This window comes from Onychostruthus taczanowskii, unplaced genomic scaffold (genome assembly GCF_017590055.1).
Source record: "Onychostruthus taczanowskii isolate IOZ18803 unplaced genomic scaffold, ASM1759005v1 scaffold92, whole genome shotgun sequence".
Lineage (NCBI taxonomy): Eukaryota > Metazoa > Chordata > Aves > Passeriformes > Passeridae > Onychostruthus > Onychostruthus taczanowskii.
The window spans coordinates 1,709,491-1,726,924 of record NW_024507213.1 but is presented as its reverse complement, the minus strand read 5'-3'; the positions used below and the strand labels follow the sequence as shown (position 1 = coordinate 1,726,924).

At 35.4% G+C, this 17,434-nt stretch overlaps 1 protein-coding gene across 2 annotated transcripts in view; it reads left to right on the top strand.

The window, feature by feature from the left end:
* Positions 1-17,434, top strand: part of EDIL3 (EGF like repeats and discoidin domains 3) — a 240,292-nt gene that overhangs the window by 128,359 nt on the left and 94,499 nt on the right. For both annotated transcript variants that reach the window (XM_041426668.1, XM_041426666.1), the window contains one exon: positions 7,521-7,634. In XM_041426668.1, the coding sequence (XP_041282602.1) occupies positions 7,521-7,634 (114 nt within the window). The remainder of the gene's footprint in view (positions 1-7,520; positions 7,635-17,434) is intronic.

Sequence of the window (17,434 nt, the reverse complement as noted above, 5' to 3'; positions counted from 1 at the left end):
CTGTATCCTGAAATGCATAAACTGCTGCATTTTGAAGGGATAAATTTTTTTCTGGGATGTATGAAGGGAAATAGTGTTAATTTACTGATTTGGGCTCAAACTCATTGTGAAAATAATTGGATTTATTGTGACATGACCACCTACATTATTGTAGGAAATCATCCAGTTACCCCAATGCTGCGTAATTTTACTTACTCCTGAAGCTAAGATTTTTGGAGCATTGCTTGTAATGAAAAATGATTCACAAGTTGAATCACTTTTTAATAAGATTTTTTTTCTTTTCCTCAACTACAGTTTAAATGATTTGTCAAATGCTTGTTATATAAATAGCCAATTATTTTAATAAGGTTCATTGGAAACGCCAGGAATAGTTGCCCCGAAGATGTACTTCCACAGAGTAAAATTAAATGGTAAGTTACTTAATGGGACGAAGGTTTTCATGCCAGTATTCATTAAAAGTAATTAAAAATGAAAAATCTGCTTCAATACATATTAAAACTTTTAAAGTACCAACTCTTTTAAAACTAATAAGGAATGTCCTGGCTAGGCTATTGCAAAATTCCATTAGATTAAAATTGCCTCAGATGAAAAGCCATTAAATAGGCATTTAAACAGGTAAATAGAAAATCAGGAAATACTGACTAGTCCAGTGTTGGAAGTATGACTCCACAGAGAACACTGTAATAACTTTTCAGTGGCTATAAGGAAAAGATAAGTATTTTGCATAATAGGGAGTAGGTACCTATGCAGAGTATAATTTCACTGCATGCTCTATTTTATGAGAGTTCTCAAAATTGAAATACGGATGAAAAAGTATCTAAAAATACAAAAAAACCAACCTTGTTAACAGCACAAGATATATCACTACTGTGGCAACAATTCTTGTAGAGCTCTGTCTTATTTTAAGTCCTTTGAAGTAGACAATTTAAAGTGGAAATGTATTCTGGAATACACTTAATTGTGTCTTTTCCTTCATTATTTTTAAATTGTTATTTTTCCAATAGTTTTACATTTAATCCTAGCATTCTGAAACCTGTGATTATAGTTACTATTATATGGAAATGAAGTCACTTCAGAACTTTAAATTTATTTCTGAATTTTTCTTTAAGTGAGGCTAGCCAAAGTGCCAAAATGGAATGCAAAGAAAAGTAGGAAAATGCTACAGATAATAAATCAATTTTAAACTGGATTTCTAGTGCATGCCTCTATTCATTTCACTGCTACTATAACAAAATATCTATAACTTTGATATTGAACAGAAGTGTAAATTGCATGTGGAAAAGATAAAAAATTAACTGGTGGAGAAAGAAATTAGTCATCATAAAAAAATGCTCGTTTGTCTAAATTAAGGATTTTACTTACCATGACAAATTTAAGAAGGTATTAATTAAAATAAAACTTAAAAATAGTCTTTACTTTTCATTTTCTCAGAGCCTGGATTTTTACAAATCAAAGTGAAGAGAATCTAACTATTTATTCCAATTTTCTTGAAACAAGTTGACCTAGATATATTTTAGAACAAACAGGAAGGGAAACAATACTGGATTGTTACCAGGTAGCGTGAAATATCTTATTTTTGAAAGTTTTTTAATGTCTAGTTACAGAAGTACATTTAAAAATGTGTAAACTAAAATTTTTAAATAAGCCTAAGAAGAGATAAAATTGCTCTGAAAAAAGAATTTAAGAATGGTTGGAGAAGCAGTTTCTGAAGGAATTCTAGGCAGGAGCTCTGAGATAATATAATGCAAAATATTTGTAGTGACTGTTTCAGGAAGAATCCTAACAGACAGCCCTGTGGTGGGTTATCCTGGAGGACATTTCCCACAGTATTTTCTACCAAATACACGAGGAGGAAAACTTTATCTGGAATTAGGAGAGAAGGGGTAATACAATGATTAACCTCTCAGGATGGGGGAGCAAGAGGTTTGTACTTCTTTTGTCTCGAGTGTAAAGCAGTTTTCCTCTCTTTCTGAAGATCAGATAATAAGGATATCTGAACAGTGAATCCCTTCAGCATGATGCATAACAATGGAAGATTCCTGCAGGTTCTCTTGGCACAGTGTTTTTAGAGTCTTCTGTGGTCAGGAAACTGTCTTTGAAAAAGCAGTGAGAACCTCTGAATTCCAACAGATGCCTGTCCTGTATGGAATGTTAATACATGCAGTTCAGATTTAATAATTTATACCAAATTCCTGTATTTCACAGGAATATGCCACATTCTTTTTGAAAGTTTCACACCAGTGTTGAGCCAAACACATGCTAGTGCTTATTTTTGCATAATCCTAATTAAGTCAAGGATCAGTCATAGCTGAAGTTACAGTTTATCTGTTTACATAAATTACAAACAAACATTCATTTGGAACATGTTAGAGACCTTCTTAAACCTCTAATTAAGATTAGTAAAATAAATTATTATCGTGGCAATTACTTATATATTCTGTATCTTTAGCCAAAAATTCAAAGTCATCCACCTGTGCTTTTTCTAATGCGTTTTCATTTTGTTTAAACAGATTTATTTACTTTTTTGTTTATTCTCTTTCTAGAGAAATAAGCAAGTCAACCTAATTTAGGAGGTCTTTACAGATCTTTTAGGCTTGTTTTTATAAACTGTATGAATATGAGGAAGAATACTTTGATTTGGGGGTTTTTGGTAAACTTTTTAACAAAAATGTTCTACTCTTAAAGAAGATGTGTCTTTCTACATATGAATTGCTGTAATCCTTCAAATTTCATCATATCACTGAGTAGCTTTCTGTCAAGATAATTTTATTAAATTTCAGTTTCTCATGAGCCAGATTATATGCCAAATAAAACCAATATAATTTCATTCTTTTCAATGGTGCTTTGCCATTTATTATTAACAATATTTGGCGCTCAAGCAGCTTGGTGCAACCAAAAAAAATGAGTGTGTAAACTGAGTTTTATGATACTAGGAAATCCATAATAAAAAGTTTGACCATCTGAAAGATCAAGCTTAAACAATAACAAGATACTACAAAATTCTGCAAGCAAGATCATACATTTTGTGTGAACTTACTGATATGGTATTGGCCTGTGTAATTTAATCACTCAGGATCAAAATACAATAAAGAAAAGATACCTAGAATGCATTTTAAAAATCTGTAAAGAATCATCAAGCAACTACAAGAATAGCTTAGCTTAAACTCCAAAGACAATTAAAGATATTAAAACTTATAGATAATTGTTCCATATTATCTTTTTGTCCACTTATGCCATGCCAGCTTCCAAAAGTAAAGATACCTGAACACATTGTCAGCTATATATCAGTTTTATATTGAAGTACAAATGTGTAGGGAAATATTTTGGGTTTACTTTAAAAATATTGAAACCTGGGGCTCAGGAGGGAAGTTACTCACATTGGGAATTGATATCTATCCAGTGTATGGCTGTGCCAATAATGAAACAGATATAGCTAGATGAATTTTTTTGTTCCTAAATTGTATTACATTGTATCCTAAATTGACTTTATTATGGGGAAGAAAAATATTTGCAATATTAGTAGAGGATAACTGGATTTCTTGAGATGAATTCTCCTAATAAAGGACATGTTGGCTTCCCGTGAAGATCCTTGAACGTAAATGCTGTTTCTGTGATGGGCCAACCACTTTATCACCACAGAAGACTGATTTTAAAACATGACTTAGAGTTGAGATGAGCAGCCTGAGTGTGATCCAGAAGCCACAATGAGAACAAAATGAAAGGATAAGGAAAGAATGTTCTGGTCAGCAGGAGAGAGCTTCAGGAAGCCTGCATGGCAAAAGGCAGTCCTGGACCAGAAACAAGGGCTCAGGTGGCAGGAACCAGGAATTTGGGCTGTGAAAAGAACAAGCAGGCAGGGGACAGGAACAAGACACTGGTGTGAACTCAGAGGCAAAGCACAAGATGTGTTGGCCAAAAAAAAATGCAGTTAAATTGAACTTATTGGTCCCTTCTTCAGAAAGAAGTCAGTTTTCTACCAAGTAGCTTGCTGAAGGACTCAAATGGCTTTATTTAAGAGTTTGTTTTTTTTCTATTATGACAGCTGCATAGTTTAAATACCCATTTCATGGGGGGTGATTTTCCAGGAAAATATGTGTGACTATATTTAACAGGTAAAACCAAAAATGAGGGTTAGGCATTTTTAATTACATTACATTTCCAAGAAGTACTTTTTATTCATGTTTTATTAAATGCTTAAAGGATTAAATAAGTATATGTATATACATAAAATCCATCAAAGGAAGACAAAAGCACAAAAATCTGCCCCTTGATGGTTTTCCAAGTCGCTATGTGACATAGCCAAGTTCTCTATGACTTTCCTAGTTTCTACAGTGTAGTTTTGTTTCAGGGTGCACCACAACTGTGCTCCAAACCGAAGTCTGCTTAATAACTTTGTGATTATGGATTGATATTAGGAGATAGGAAATTTAAATTTAACCATCTGCAGCATAAAAAGAAACCTTAGCATAGTCTTGACTTCCTAATCAATGCTCTCAGCCTTTCAAGATATTTCTTTCACGGAACAATCTGTTTTCAGAAAATTTCAGTTTCCCTCTGCCTGCATCACCCTGAATTTCAGAATCCCTCTTCAGCAGAGAAATCATGAGAGGTTGGGCATTCAGGTTTTTTTGAGTTTGGAGGCTTTGGGGTGGTTTTGTTTGGGTTTTTTGTTTGGTTTGGGTTGGGGGTATTTTTGTTCTTTTTTACTTTCTTTCGTTTGTTGGGTATTGCAGTTCCTCTCTGTTTTCTTTCATTCTCTTTATTGTTGTTGGTTTGTTTGTTGGTTTGTTTGTTTTTTTTTTTTTTTTAATCTAACTGGACACTATCTAGAGTTCCAGACTTTCCCTCTGCCTTTTGATGAGTCCATTTCACTTAGCGTTTATCAGTTCTGCCACCTCCCTCTGTGAGGAACTCAGATTTCTCTGGCAGCACTGAGGTCTCTGTATTTTATCCAGTGCAAAGCAAAAGGATCTGCCTTGAAGCTAAGACCTAACCTTACCTGAGAAATCATGAACATCCTGCAGTGATTTTACTGTGCATTATTAATTTACATCAAAAGAAAACCTTTATCCTTCTTATGTAGGTAGGTTATGTGGTTGGTGAAGAATTAGAATCTGATAACATGAGTCTTTATTGCCTATAGGAGCAACTACTGAAGAAACTCTGGTATTTTAAAATTTCTAATGAAATTTACTTCTTATCATGATAAAGTAACAAAGTTTATGTTTTTCAGAAGAAAGGAACACACCAGCTGGTGTAAAGTGTGGTGTCAGAATTGGCACATCTGGGAATTCGAACATAAGCTCACCACAGTTCATAGGAACCATCCTTAATCAAATATTCTTCATCTGCATGTTCAGTCAAATGAAATAATAATGTGAAAATATATAATTCCATAGAAATTATTATTTAACCCATATTCAATAATGTTTTTTTTATTTTTTAATGCGGCTTAGTTGATTTTCTTTTCAACTAAACACATCACACATGACGCAATGACCAACTTTTCCTCATTCATTCATCAAATATGACATTTTTTTTTAACTGATGGGACTCAAGCTTCTGAAATTACTGGAAAAATCATTGTAGAAGCCAAGTAACACAGATAATAAGTAACAACTTCCATCTTTCTGCTCTGATCATTGCTGATTCCTCCATGGGGATGGAATATGAAGATTGTTTTAAAAGGATGTGGTGCTCCAAGCTCAGTTTATTTTTCTCCATCACCACACAGACAATATGAAATATTCTGGAAAGCCGTGTATGTTCTCCTTCTATTTCAACAGGAATGGCAAATTAGGGAAAAAAAAATCTTGAGAAGATATTGTCTTTACACAGAAAAGCTTTTAAGAGGATAAATTACCACCTGCATAGTAGGAGATAGTTCATATGTTCATTTAATGTTTTTTTAGTTCACAGTGACCGTGAATTTTTTTTTCCTCCGACAAATGTGTTAGCCTGTATTAAAATGATGAATAACCTGATAAAAATGTAAGGTTAATGTGCTTTGCTTAAAAAGGCAAATAGGGAGCTGAGGAACCTTGTTAAATTTTATAAATACATATAAAGAATTTAATTTAGAACTGAGCAGGTCTGCTCTTTGGTCATTTCCCTTGGCAGGTTTTATTTCTTGAACTCTAAGTTGTTACTCCTCTTGTTCATCTTTAATAGAAAAAATTCAGCTAACTCTAAAGTTTTACTATGCCACTATGTAATATCTTTATAAGCAAGAAATAGTAACGCATGAGGGGTTAAAAAGAAGTCCAGGGATCCATTGCCATCATTAATTTTAGCATAAAAATCATGAAAACTTTCTGGTTCAAAGAAGTGAAAGTAGCCTTCCTGTTTCACTGAAGACCCATCTCTGCATTTCTGTTCACAGCATTGGGATTATCCTATTCACTGCCCATAATTTTTTGAATACAGATTCCTGGAAAATGAAAGAAAAAAAATCAAGTACAGAAGTACAGCAGTCACATACTCAAAGTACCAAATATCAAGAAACTTTGCTGATAAAATTGAATTCTGCTTCTCTTGAGCAAAGCCATGTTGCATAAGTTTCAGACATTTTTGTAACATTTTCTTAAGTTTGTGTATGCCAGCAGAAAAAAAAAAAAAAAAAAAGTATTTTGGGGACAGAAGCATATTTAGCATATTTAACACAACAGAAAGGAGCATGACTTCAATCCCTAGTAATTTCCCATATTATCAACCATGTCATCTATCAGATTTACTACATCCTCTACCCTTTTTAAATTATTTAACTTCAGAGGAGCAGTCCTTTTTAAATTACACATAAAATCTACACAGTATTTCTAGTCCATGCAGAATAAATATAAACGTGGTGACTGAGAAACTTAATTATGATGCATCAATATAATCCCCCTGCCTATTTAATGTTGACTGAAAAATTCTGTCTCACATTTGAGAAAAGAAATCTGATATTACACTTAAGGTGCTACACTGAAAAACACAGGGGAGTTTTATTCTTGCAGAGTTTGACAAAGTGCAGTGAAAAAGAGGAACTCAAGTGAGATCACCCACCTTTTCTGTCTTTTGAATTTAATGAAATTTGCTGGCTTCTAGATTGAGTTATTAGTTTCAATTTGCCCAGTAACTCATTCACAGAAAGGGAATTTTTTAGATGGTTAAACAGCCTTGTCAATTAGATGTTTAATGAATTTGAGATCAACTGAGACACATCCTTAACTGGCATCTGTTGATAAAGAAGTAGCTACATTCCTTTCAGTTGCAAGAATCTCTACTGATTACTCCATTAGAACTGCTACAATTTGGGGTTTTTTGGGTTGTTTTTTCAGGCCAAACTTTTGGCCCTGATATCATCTGGAAGTTACAGTGGAAATCATTGAACAAAACTTTGAATTATATTGTACTTCGGGACATAATAAAACTTCTCTCTCTTTTTTTTTCTTTTTTTCTTTTCAGTTCTTTTCAACATGTGCTTATTGCTTTTACCATTTCTCTGCTAATCCTGGCATCCTTTTGTGTGATTCCTGCAGATGTGAATGAATGTGAAGCTGAACCCTGCAGGAATGGTGGAATCTGTACAGATCTTGTTGCCAACTACTCCTGTGAATGTCCAGGTGAATTTATGGGAAGGAACTGCCAGCAGAGTAAGTACAGCATGGTTTTAAAACATTTTTTAATAATATAAAATATATTTTAATAATATAATATTTTAATTTATTTTAATTATATAAAATATAAGATTTTATTTTTACAGAAAAAAAAAAAAATAAAACCAAAACATTTTAATGTGCTGTGGAAATACTTCTTTACACATAGAAACCCCAAAATAGCCATCTTATTCCCTTCAAAACTGAGGGAATTTCAGAGACCAAATCTGTCACACATTCAAGTAAAGCTTGTGATATGATGGAAACATTTGCAAAATGTATAATAAGTATCTATAGTTAAACTAGAAGTAAAATAGTGTAATGTAGAAAAATACAAAAAATATATTCAGGCTGGGGTTTCATCTCATCAAATATCCTGCCTTCAAGCAACGTTATTGGCAGAAATCAATCAGTGTAGGAACAGGGTAAAAATATCTGTTATTTGCTCTGACATGTCTCCAGCCTCTGAAATTTGGACCACTGCTTTGTGGGGAAGTCATTAACAGAATTAGCAGTCATTAATGGATCTGTCCTAGGAACAATCTCACATGATTTTTTCAATAACAGTGACTATGGATGCACCATCAAGTTCTAAAGTTTCTAAAGTTCTTAATGTATGATAGACTAGGTAATCCTGAAGACCAAAAATATCAAAAATAGAACAAACTGCTTTGGCACAAAATGCAATATACCTTGACATTTAGATATTAGAGGTTGTTGGGTTTTAAATGCTGTAAAGATGAGATCCTGTGTGTTTTAGTCAAACAAAAGATGTTAAAATGATCGTATTGTGGATGAAGCTAATATAGTTTCAATGTATATTACCATGAAAAGAAACAGGAAATATTTGGCAGCTGGTTTTAATAGTGTTGGGTTTTACATTCAGAATACCTGAAATACTGGTCTAATCCACATTGAAGAAAGGGAGCTTCTACTGCAAGGAAAATCCTACTTTATGTAGCAAAAAAAAAAAAAAAAAAAAAAAAAAAAAAAAAGAGAAGAGGTGTTAGATTGAATCATAAATAAATGAAACCATAACAAAGCTGAAAAATATTATTCTTTTTTCTGCATTCACATTGTGGATGTATGGGGGAGAATAGAGAGGAAAACAGGATGGACCAATAACAACAAATGTTTATTTGAAGTGGCTTCAGTGAATTCCCAGATTTATATACAGTGGAAAAAAGAAGATTTGAGCCACCCAACATAATGTGTGTGTAGTTCTAGAGAGGAATGAAAGATGAAGATTTGCTTTGAGAAAGTCACAGGTCTCTGTGGCTGCCTGAAAGAATTTATTAAAAAAGAGAACAAACAAACAAACAAACAAAACAAAACAAAAAAAAATCAAACCAAAACCCAAATTATTAAAGTGTTTCTCAGAATTTGCTGGTGAAGCAATTCACGCATTTCCTTATTAGGTGCAATTGAATTGCCATTTGGAATTCTACCAGGAATCTCATCCATCTCTTCAGAGTTTATCCCTTCTGTATTTTGGCTGCATCATGAGCACTGCTCAGATAATAGATCACATAAATCCAATCTCCTGTTTTGCTGGAAATGGGGTAGTCAGAGCTATTACTTAAGTGATCATTGCATTTCCTGAACCATCATCTGTTATTTTATATTCTTTTTTTTTTTTAATAGATGCAGTGTAGTGATATATAAAAATAACTTTGTGTGTGAAGTTGCATATCTCATATATTAAACTGAATTATGTTTTATGTATGTGTATATATAAGCACAGACACACATTTCTGCTTTTGAGAGCATATAAGAGAAAGTATATATATGCACACAAAAATTGAAATTTTCCAGTTTATTGAAATAGTGGAAGAATTCTGCTGTTCTATTGCATATATGTTATCCACATTCTGTCTTTCTGGGTCTTATTTTGAAGGATTCATACTGATGTAAATACAAATATATACAGTTTACCATCTCTGTAACTTGCACTACACCATTTTCTATAGCTGGGCTTGAAAATACCTTTTCTTTTTCCCATTAGAAGTTTGCTTATGTCATCACACTTAATTACGTAATTACAAGTAGTTATTACACATTCAAATTACACCACGAAAGTTTTACACATATTTACAGTAATCATATAATTAAATACTGTTATGCTAATTACATAAATTACTGACTGCTGTCTCAGAATTACCTCACAATGCTCAAAGACTCCTGAGTCACATCACAGAATATGTAAAACATCCTAGATGTAGAATAAAAAAAAAAACCTGCAAAAGTGCATTAAACAAGCTGCTTTTCTAGGATGCATTTCTAATAATTTATCTAGTTTGTGATAGCCCAAATATCACTGCTTTGCAACAAGGATTTGTGATGTTACTCATCAGCCTCCTGTACTTTGTGTCACACTGCTTTTCCTACACCACCACCTAAGTTTTCCTTCTCTTTTAATTCCACCATTTGATTTGACCACAATTAATTCCTCTTAGCTAATCTCTTAAGTAGTTCCCTTCCACTTTATCTCATGTGTAGCACTTTTCAGGTGTGAGACAACTGTTGTGCTGCACCCAAATCCTGGGAGCCTTGTGTGACACCCACCCCAAATCCTTCTGAGAAGTCCTAAAAGCCTCTGAAAGAACAGTGCAGCTAGTCTCAGCTGGCCTGAACAGGAAAGGGTCAAAACTGAGTACAAAAATTACACTAAAATGAAATTTTAACCATATTTGGACCACCTTGACCATCTTTTGAATGTGTTTCTGGCATGGATGAGATTCATTGTTTATAGTCAGGTCCTTCCTTCCTTCCTTCCTTCCTTCCTTCCTTCCTTCCTTCCTTCCTTCCTTCCTTCCTTCCTACCTTCCTTTTCTCTTTCTTTCTTTCTTTCTTTCTTTCTTTCTTTCTTTCTTTCTTTCTTTCTTTCTTTCTTCTCTCTCTCTATTAGCTATGGCTGGGTTTAGCAATTCATGCATAAATGTTATTTAAGCCAGCTGCTTCTCATTTCTGGAAAGCACAAGATGAGGCAAAATCAGTGTAAAGTGGAGTGTGAGAGCACTGACAGCCTCAAAACATATTCAGCCATTCTGGAATGAGCTTATCAGCCTGTTAAGAGACACTTCAGCAAACATCTGGTATTTACAGAATCTGCCTGCAGATGTTTAGCAAACACAGAATGGGAAGAAGGCACCTTTCCCCATCTTCTGAATGTAAAATTTAAGCTATATTACTTCCCAAATTTCTAAGGCCTTGGAATTTCCTTGATGCAGCTGGATCTCCTTCTGCTCTCCCACTCTCTGAACCAATTTCTTGCTCCTGTGCTGAATTCAAACTATCAATTATGATCATGTCCATTACAGCTTTCCTTAGTCTTGGAGTGTCCATAAATAAAACACTGCTTCCAAGACAATATCTCCTGTGGTTGGAGGGTTTTTATGTTGTTTTTTTGGGGGGTTTTTTACTTTGTGGATCACAACATTCTCTTGCAGGCACTTTCCTCAGTGCCAGGCTGTTTGCATTATTCAGTGCAAATCTGTATTGTTAAAATCTCCCATGATCAGCGTGGGTGCAGAATTGCAGTAATATGCGAGCAGTTCCACAGGTGACTTTTTGATCACTTTCCCTTCCATTTTAATGTTTTTAATCAAGCAGATGGTACCAGGCAGTGGACAACTTACAATTCCACCATTGTGCATCTTGGCGCTGTGTTTTGCTAAATGCCAAGAGTTGGTGCCATTAAAGCATATGGCAAAATTTCCCATGCTTTTTTCTTTAAATATCTGGATCAAAATAGTCACTACAAATATTTCTTTACATATACTGTGGCCCCTTCACCTCCTTTTCTGTGGATTCAACATGCCCATATGTAGGAGAAGTGCATTCAAAGCAAGTGCAGCAATTTATTTGTCTAGCATGTCAGAAATCCTGCTAAAAGTGCACCTCCACCTTGTTTTCATTGATTTCCTCTGCTTTTACGCAGCAATTTATTTGTCTGGCGTGTCAGAAATCCTGCTAAGCAGTGCACCTCCACCTTGTTTTCATTGATTTCCTCTGCTTTTATGGTTTAGTACACTGTTACGTTTCTATTGCTCTTGGTTGCCTCCTGCCTTCATCTCTGTGGAAATCAAAGAGGCATTTTCTTTCCATTCACATGAAAATGCCTGTCTTTTTAACTTAAAAAATTATCTGAAGATCTGACAGATCTAGGCATAAAGAGATGTTCAAGACTGCTGGTTACATGCAGCCTTATACTCCCAGACTAGATGGCTTCATCCAAAGCATAATAATGCATTATGATTTTAGAATTTTCCTTCTCTCAAAATTATACCTGGGGCATGACCCTGCAGCTCACATGATTTGTAGTATGGGAAAAATAACTTATTTTACACTACCTTTTCTAATAGATCCTTATTCCTTTTCATGCCATCTGTATTTCACTTGTGTGTCCTCAAGGCAGAGTGTTGGGTATTTTTGGCTTCAGGGGCTTTTGCTTTAACTCCTCTGCTTGATGCCCACAGTCTTGGGTGAATTTTGGATATCTCTGTCTTACAGATGAAGCTCTGACCAGCCCTGGCCCAGCAGGGCCCAGGGTTGATAAAGCCTCCATGCTTAGTTTCAGAAAAACTCTACCCAAAACTAACATAAGGGCATAAAAAGTGTACAGACAAAATGAAACAATTTATGAAACATTAAAAAAGCTGTGTTTTCTGGGGGAAGGCTTATTGCTGAGAAAAATTTTGCCTTCCAGGAAATCTGTGTTCGCAAAATATGGATAGGAGTCGGAATTTCACCACTTTCTGAAATCGATGAACGTGGTTAGGGGCTTGGTGGTGAACTCAGCTCATGGAATTGACCTGTCAAAATGAAGCTGCTAGAAACTGAATGGTAAAGGAGAGCCATTGGATATACTATTTATTTCCAGATTACCTGCTGGGGATCCTTGGTTTCAAGGCCTGAGATTCTTTGTTAACCTTCAGTAATGTCTTGGTTTGAAAAGCCAGGTGTCTGCTAAGGAAGGCATGAGCCTCCCCTGCAATGGAAAATGTAACCACCCTCCCTCTGAATTATTGTATTTTTGAAATTAAGGGGCTCTCAGGCAAAGACATGGGAATGGGAATTAGGGAAGAAAATAAAAAATAAAAATGCAGTAATAAAAAAGAAGTAGAGAGTAGGAGCTGAGCCCTGTGGTCAGGGTGGGGGCACAGCCCCATCCCATATACACTGAGCTTGCAGTGAGCCACTGTGAAACCCTTCACCTGCCAGGAAACAGCACAAGTTCCCTAAATTACTGATTGTCATTACAATCTCTGTCAATGACATTTAGGAGGGCATACTCTTCCCTACAGCTCAAAATACCAGTTTGACTAATTCTGAGATTAATGAATTTTGAAGTTTGAGTTTAAGCTTATTCTTGGTTGTTTTGAATGTGTGCCTATTTCATGATCTCAAATACTAAACATAGGTATTTGTTAAACATAAAGTCAGAAATCACTGAAATACAAAGCTGGACAAATATACCAATGAAGGAGTGGCAAGGGGAAAAGAGAAGGTAATTAATAAAGCAGATTAGTTCTTTGATCCAGTGAACTTCACAGCCACACAGGTATTGGGCTGGTACAAAGGAATGGCAGGGGAAAGAGCCTGGGCATGAAATCAAAGCTTAACACTAGTTAAAAAACGTTAGTCAAACCGTGGTCTAATCAAAAGAAAATTAATCTTCTTTAATTAATTTTTAAGACAAGAGAAGAGTTTATTTAAGTTTTAATATTTTTCTTGCTTTGTTTCACTTCAGAGATCATAAAATTTAAAAGCTTGAGTTGTCAGCTTATTTTCAGTGGAGGATAGACTGCAAAAAAAATTGATAAATATGTGCATTCTTGCTAGTCATTATTTAGATGACAAATTCAGGACTTCCATAGAAAAATTAAGGAAGTTTTATAGATATGCATATATGTGTGTGCATGTGTAGATGTATGTATATAAAATTATTAACCATAGAGAATTATTTTTTTTATGTCTCCAGGGTAGTTTATTTATCATTCCCATGATATCCTTGTGGATTTATGGGATTATGTGGGGTTAATCTCATACAAAAGGAATAATGAAAAAAATTGTGCCTAAAAGAATTTTATCCATTTAATATCAAGTTAATAGTACTAGCGTGAGCTCCCTGGATTACAGAAATATCTTGGAGCAGAAACATAGACACTTTGAAAGTGCAGGAGGGAGAATTTTTACATGTCAAATGTGACTTTAGGCCATGTAATTCAACTCAACCTCAGTAATTTGTCCTTTTCTGAACATGCCATAAGAACTCTTATGAAGCAAAAAGTATGTCAAAAGTTGAATTGTTCCTTGAAAGAGAAGCTAACATCAGTAATAAAAATTCTGCTTGACGCACATCTTTAACTATTTCAGCTAATCTTGAATGGAATACAATTTCTATATTTGCATTGGACAAAACCCCTCTTGAGCCTCTTGCTGAAAATTATGATTTTTGCTGAATCTGCACCCATTCTGTGAATGTTGTCTGGCAGGCATTTCTGCTTTCATTTGGTATGAAAGTGCAAAGAGGCAGAAAATGTTATAGAAACGACAGAACACGTTGTTAACACTGAAATGTTCTCCCAGGCATTTCAGTGACCTAGTGAGAAATATTAATCAGACTCCAACATTTCTAAAACCTTCAAGCAAAGCTCCACCCTGGCCCTTCCACTGGGGACATTCTCTGTCCAGGCACCCGTGCAGGGCACAGAGGTGTTTGCAGAACTGGGCTCAGCAGATCAGAATTGCAGTTCTCCCATTCAGCACAAAAGAGAAATGAGACTCATCTCTCCGTGTTTGATGTTGAAACAAAGTCCTCAGCCCTGAGCCCTCGGGTGCATTTTCATCTTGCTGCACTGGCACTGTGCAGAAACATCTCCCTTTGAAGACTAAATTCTCAATATCTTGTTTTGATTAGGCGGGGGAGGATTCAATCTTTACCTGGCAGAAACTCGATGTAGAACACTCAGGCAAGCCCTGAAGGCCCAATAGGAATATTTTAAATGTGTAATTCTTTCTTTACTCCATGAGTCATGAGTAAGTGCAATAATAGGTTTTTTGCTGTGTCAAAACTCACAGTATTAACTCAACCCTGCGTTCAACTCTATATTGTTGACTTTAGATTGAACCACCTTGTTGTGGCAACTTTCTTGCCGTGTTTTCTTACTTTAACCTGTGGATCAGATTTTCTGAAGGGTTTGTGTCATTCTTGACTCAGTCACCCTCAGTAAAAAGAGGATGGAGTCAGGGATTCCTTCTCCCTCTTTTCCTACTGAGGGAGCACTGTGAATTTACCTTTTCACAGAATCTTAGACACTCACAGAGTAGAGGAGAAAAAAAAAAAATCCTCATCTTATAAACATGATCCACTGTTCCTTTGTTGGAAGAACTTTTATGTGCGTTTTTATGTGTGGCAAAGCCTATGACAATGAATATTTCAGTATTTCTAAGCCTTAAAAGAAAAATTACAACACTCCATTATTCTCAAAGTAGCCCCTATAGCTCTTAAGTTCCTGTTCTGGTCAATAATGCACATACTTTTTTTATGTCCTCACAGAAATGAAAAATAATTTGCAGGTAAGAAATTGGTACTATAAAAGAAATAAAAGCTGGACTGTAGACTGCAGAAGGAAGCTCAAAACAAATCACAGGTTATTATGACCAGAAAAAGCCTCCTAAAAATATGGAATAAAAAACCACTAATGATTATAAACATATGACAAGGGGTATATATTAAATATAAACATATAAGGGTATATTAAATATAAAAAATTTACGGCTGCGGGTCAGTTTAAAAGAGTTCCCAGCAGCCAAGTCACGGGGACATTTTGAAATACCTTATTTCAAGGCTTATTACCTAAGATATTGGGTATTTATTTCCGAATAGATTGACTGTGGAGGGTGGCTTGCCATAATAATTAGCCTGGTCTTGTTTGCTGGTACCCTTTGGTGGACACAGAATCATCAATTTGAGTAAAATAATCTCCAGGGCTGTACAAACTCCTCAAAATGAAACTGTCTCAAGCTCTACAGTGGTTAACAAGCCAGGCACAGAGTAGAATTACAAGTGGGCATAGCATAAACCTTGCAAAACTTGGAGGATTGGAAGCTGACTCACATTCTGGAGTTTCATTTAGTCTTGGAGCTCGAACCAAGCTGTGAAACATGAAAATCCATATGAACTACAGGAGGAAAAAAAAAATAAAAAATCAAAAACAGAACTCAGTTACACGAGCCCTAAATGAACTCAAATCTCCACTCTCAGCACAGCTCTCCCACCTGCAGCTTTCAGGAGGAGAAGGAAATGAGAAACGTGGAGTGCTCAGCTTCCCACTGAGGGAAGGTTTGCAGCTCCTGCTGCTCCGGACAGACGGACGGTCCGGCACGGCCGCGGTGCCAGGCTCGGGTGCAAGGACCTGGCAGGGGCTGCTGGGGACTGGCAGCTGCTCCTCTCCCCAGCTGCCACCACTTCCCTTTGTTCGTGCCATCAGATGATCCCAGGGCTTGCAAGGGCATGAGCTGACGGGAAAGATTTGGTGGCGGCGCAACAGGGAGAGAGAAGGATTTTGTTTTCTTTGGGTCGTGGTGATGGTAAAGAGGGGCTCAGAAGGGTGCAAGAGAGTTTTTGAAATGAAGTAGAGTGAAAAATTTAAATACAAGTGTGATAGAGTGCCTTCTAAGAAGAGCTGACAGAATTAACTCCTAATTCAATTTTCTTTTGTATCTGTGACTGTTTTCCTGTATTAATGCTGAATGTAATTTGGCCATCTCTTAGTTTACTGCAAATGAAGATTTTATTTACAGAAAATGTAATGTAAAATTTTCACCTTTTAAAACACATTAATATCCTTTGCTGATCCAGCAAAATCTGATAGACTTCACCCATAAACATGATTTCTCTCCACTGGCAAATCTGTATATTTGATAGCAACATTGCACGCCTTCACTGAAGATCATTTTCTGTGTGTAGTTTGCAATATTATATTTATTGTTATTCTAATAATATCAATTCCCATTTATGCTCCTGTCACTGAAACCTAATTTTATAATTACATTCTTCCTGGTTTTTTACGAAATTCAATTTTACCCATCTGTGATGTGGGCTTTCATTGTAGATGTAGCACAAAAAGCAACAGTGCTGTAATTCATTACATCAAAGTTAGCAAAAAAGAAATAATGTTGGGAAATGTACAACATTGAAAGCAAATTTGAATCTTCTTGTCCAGTCTCAGCAAAAAAGGATTATTTTTCTTCAGTAATTCTGAAAAATTCCCTTGTTCTTCTGGATAGGAGCTTCCATACGAAGCTGAATATTAATTTTATTGTTATTCATGAAACCTCTTCATCTTCTTTTTCTTACCTCCTGGTCCCTCCACAATGCCTTTTTCCCTTCCATCAGGTGGGAATTTGAGGGAGTGTTGGGTTTCACTCATTTTTAGACATAGGAAGATTTTTTTTTGTGATAAAAAAGGTCAGGTGGAAAATCCTCAAGAATTAAATTTCTTTCCCAAAGTGCACAATGGATCAGTTCAGTTCCATCTCTGCTGAAGAAGTGGTAGGTTTTCTACTGAATTTTCTGCAAGTGGGGCACAGGTCCTTTAAAAGCTGTGCTTAATCTTAGACATAAATATATATCTCCTGGAAGTAAAATGGGATTTAATAATGAAGTGCAACATGATTGCCTCTTTTGTACATGTTACATTTCTCTAGAATTGATTTTAAATTGTGTATTGAAACACTATTTTTTAGGTTGTTTTTAATGGTATTTAGTGATGGAAAGTGCTAATTTCAGA